The sequence below is a fragment of the Nanorana parkeri genome, unplaced genomic scaffold (genome assembly GCF_000935625.1).
Source record: "Nanorana parkeri isolate BGI_ZX_2015 unplaced genomic scaffold, ASM93562v1 scaffold175, whole genome shotgun sequence".
Lineage (NCBI taxonomy): Eukaryota > Metazoa > Chordata > Amphibia > Anura > Dicroglossidae > Nanorana > Nanorana parkeri.
The window spans coordinates 537,795-540,294 of record NW_017306443.1 but is presented as its reverse complement, the minus strand read 5'-3'; the positions used below and the strand labels follow the sequence as shown (position 1 = coordinate 540,294).

The following is a 2,500-nucleotide window of genomic DNA, read 5'->3' as shown; positions in this document are numbered from 1 at the left end:
CAGCGGGGGAATGTAGAGGTCAGCGGTCAGTATGTATGCAGTGCAGAGGCCAGCGGGGGAATGTAGAGGTCAGCGGTCAGTATGTATGCAGTGCAGAGGCCAGTGGGGGAATGTAGAGGTCAGGTAGAAAGAACAGGTACTTACAGTGGTACTTTTCCTTCCTTCTTCAGGTGCTGTGCCCTCTTCTCCTTCTCTCCTGGTGGTAGGGGGAGGGGGGCAGTGAAGTTGCCTGCATGTCTTCAGCCGCATCGTGGTGTCTCCTGCCTTTTGGTCCCGCACAGCATAACTATGCTGCCAGCCAATCGTGTGCAGTCTCCCTCCCAGCCTATAGCAGCTGAAAGGGGAGGGAGCTGCTGCCGTCCGTGGCCGCCGAGGAGCCCGATCGGTACACGGGCATCAAATAATTCTTCTCCTCCTGTAAAAACGGCCCCCGCCGGAGCCGGTGCAGCGGCAATCACTTCTTGTATCTCTCCACTTTCGGCCGCTGCAGCAGAACGGCCGTGAGGGGAGAGAAAAAAAAAGAGTGATTACCGCTGCGGCGGCGCCGGTGGGGGCCGTTTCTAAAGGCATCAGAGAGGCCCGGGGGGCAATTGCCACCCTGCCCCCCCGGCCCAGTCCGCCCCTGTTCTGAGGTGACTCTAGAGATCACATGACCTTCCTCCAGGAGACAAGCCTCACTGAAACTTTACCCACTGATATCTTACCGGAAAGGTTTACTCAGAGTAAACCTTTCAGGGAGAAAATGCCTCTCTTGCGGACATCAGGGAGCTGCTATCCAAAAGAGGGAGACTCCCTGAACATCAGGGAGACTTGAGATCCCTGGCATTACTCCCACGCAACAGGGAAGTCAGCAAGGGCTTTCCTTTAAAGGGTTATTACAGAGCTCTCACTGGTTAAAAAGGGTAGCTTGATTTTATAAAAACAGTGTGAAAAAGGTCAGCCCATGACCATGCCACACAGGGGTCTGGAATATGTCTCCCCTACAGTGTTAAATACTTTTCCTAGGAGGACACATATGGCAAACTGCTGGAATCCTTGCTCCTGTTGACATAGGAATGCTCCCCCAGAACAACATCTCCCTAGAGCTCATCCCTACACACGTTTGTAGACAGGCTCTTGGTAATCAAAGTAGCAGCAGTGTTTTTCTGGGAAAGAAGTCAATGTATGTATGTGGAAAGGGACAGGGATGGGAGGAGTTCTGTAGTCCGGCAGGCAGGGCTGTCAACACTTTGCCCAGAAATGCATTTTAAAAAAATGACTCCAGCATCCCCCCCATCTGAGCGGATGCACTGAGGTCATCATTTTTGAAACTGATGATGTCTCTTTTTTTTTTTTCTTTGGTTGGTTCAAAATCAAATGTTGATCCAATTGTGTTGTGTTTATAGTAAACTTGTACATTCCTTTGGAAAGTCCTGTGAACAATATAATTTTAAGGTGTTTGTCTTACAGTAATATAATATTTTCATTCTTTATTCCAAAGGTTACTTTTGATTCTCAGCTGCCAGAAAACAGTACTGGGTCTGTTGTTCTCCCTGCATCCTTACTAAATGACTTGTCATCTGTTGATAAAGATATAGCTTCTAGAGTACAATTTAACTACTTTGCAAAGACTTCATTTTTCGTGGTAAGATTTCACCAACCCATCATTAACTTCCATGTGCTTCCTAAAGATTCAGGAAGGATTACACCAGTCTATGATACCTTCCAATGCGCTACCTTCTACCTAGTTTAGTAACGTTAACCTTGATGAAAAATAAGGATTTTAAAAGTATAGATTTTATTAACAGGGCCTTGATAGTTTTCAGAGATTTGAGAGCTCTACACACTTAGGGGTCTATTAACTAAGCTGCCGTACTCAGCCGGGTGAATAACCGACTCGAAGAGAAGTGAGCCGAACGCTGTTCGGCTATTCACTTCAGGCTTGTACTGCTGATTTCAGCCGTACACAGACTAAAATCAGCCGTACATCGGCTTGCTGTGGCTGGCTTCGGGTCGGCCAAACATGCTCAGCACCCGAAGTGCAGAAGGAGTTCGACAAATAGGCTGTTCACTTTGCAAGGGGATTTGCTCTTTGCAGCGGACGTTTCCCACAGCTTGGTGAATGTGGTGAAATTTGACTTTGTAAAGAATACCCAATCATGTGCAAGGAAAAAAAGAAAACATGACTGGGTAATTTAAGTCAGCAGAGCTTCACTTCATTTACTAAACTAAGAGGAAACTTCTGCAATGTGAAAATGCCCTTTAACTGCCTACTTGCCTTTATTAAATCCATTCCTATATCTTGTTCCATAAATTAAGGGTCTATTCACTTAAAAAAGTAGAAAAAATAAAATAGAAAATGATTGGGCAGAGGAAGCAGTGACAGCTAGCTCCGCACAACTGTTTACTATTGGCCGGGCGGTTCTGCTGCCATCAGAATAAAAAAAAAAAAGAGAAAAAACCACCACAGGAATGCATAGCTAGACTCCTATTGGCTATTTCACTTTGCAATAGCCAATAG

The 2,500-nt window shown here is 46.2% G+C and overlaps 1 protein-coding gene across 1 annotated transcript in view; it reads left to right on the top strand.

Moving 5' to 3' along the window:
• Positions 1-2,500, top strand: part of ADGRG2 (adhesion G protein-coupled receptor G2) — a 28,692-nt gene that overhangs the window by 8,829 nt on the left and 17,363 nt on the right. The window contains exon 5 of the mRNA XM_018554840.1: positions 1,481-1,624. Within this exon, the coding sequence (XP_018410342.1) occupies positions 1,481-1,624 (144 nt within the window). The remainder of the gene's footprint in view (positions 1-1,480; positions 1,625-2,500) is intronic.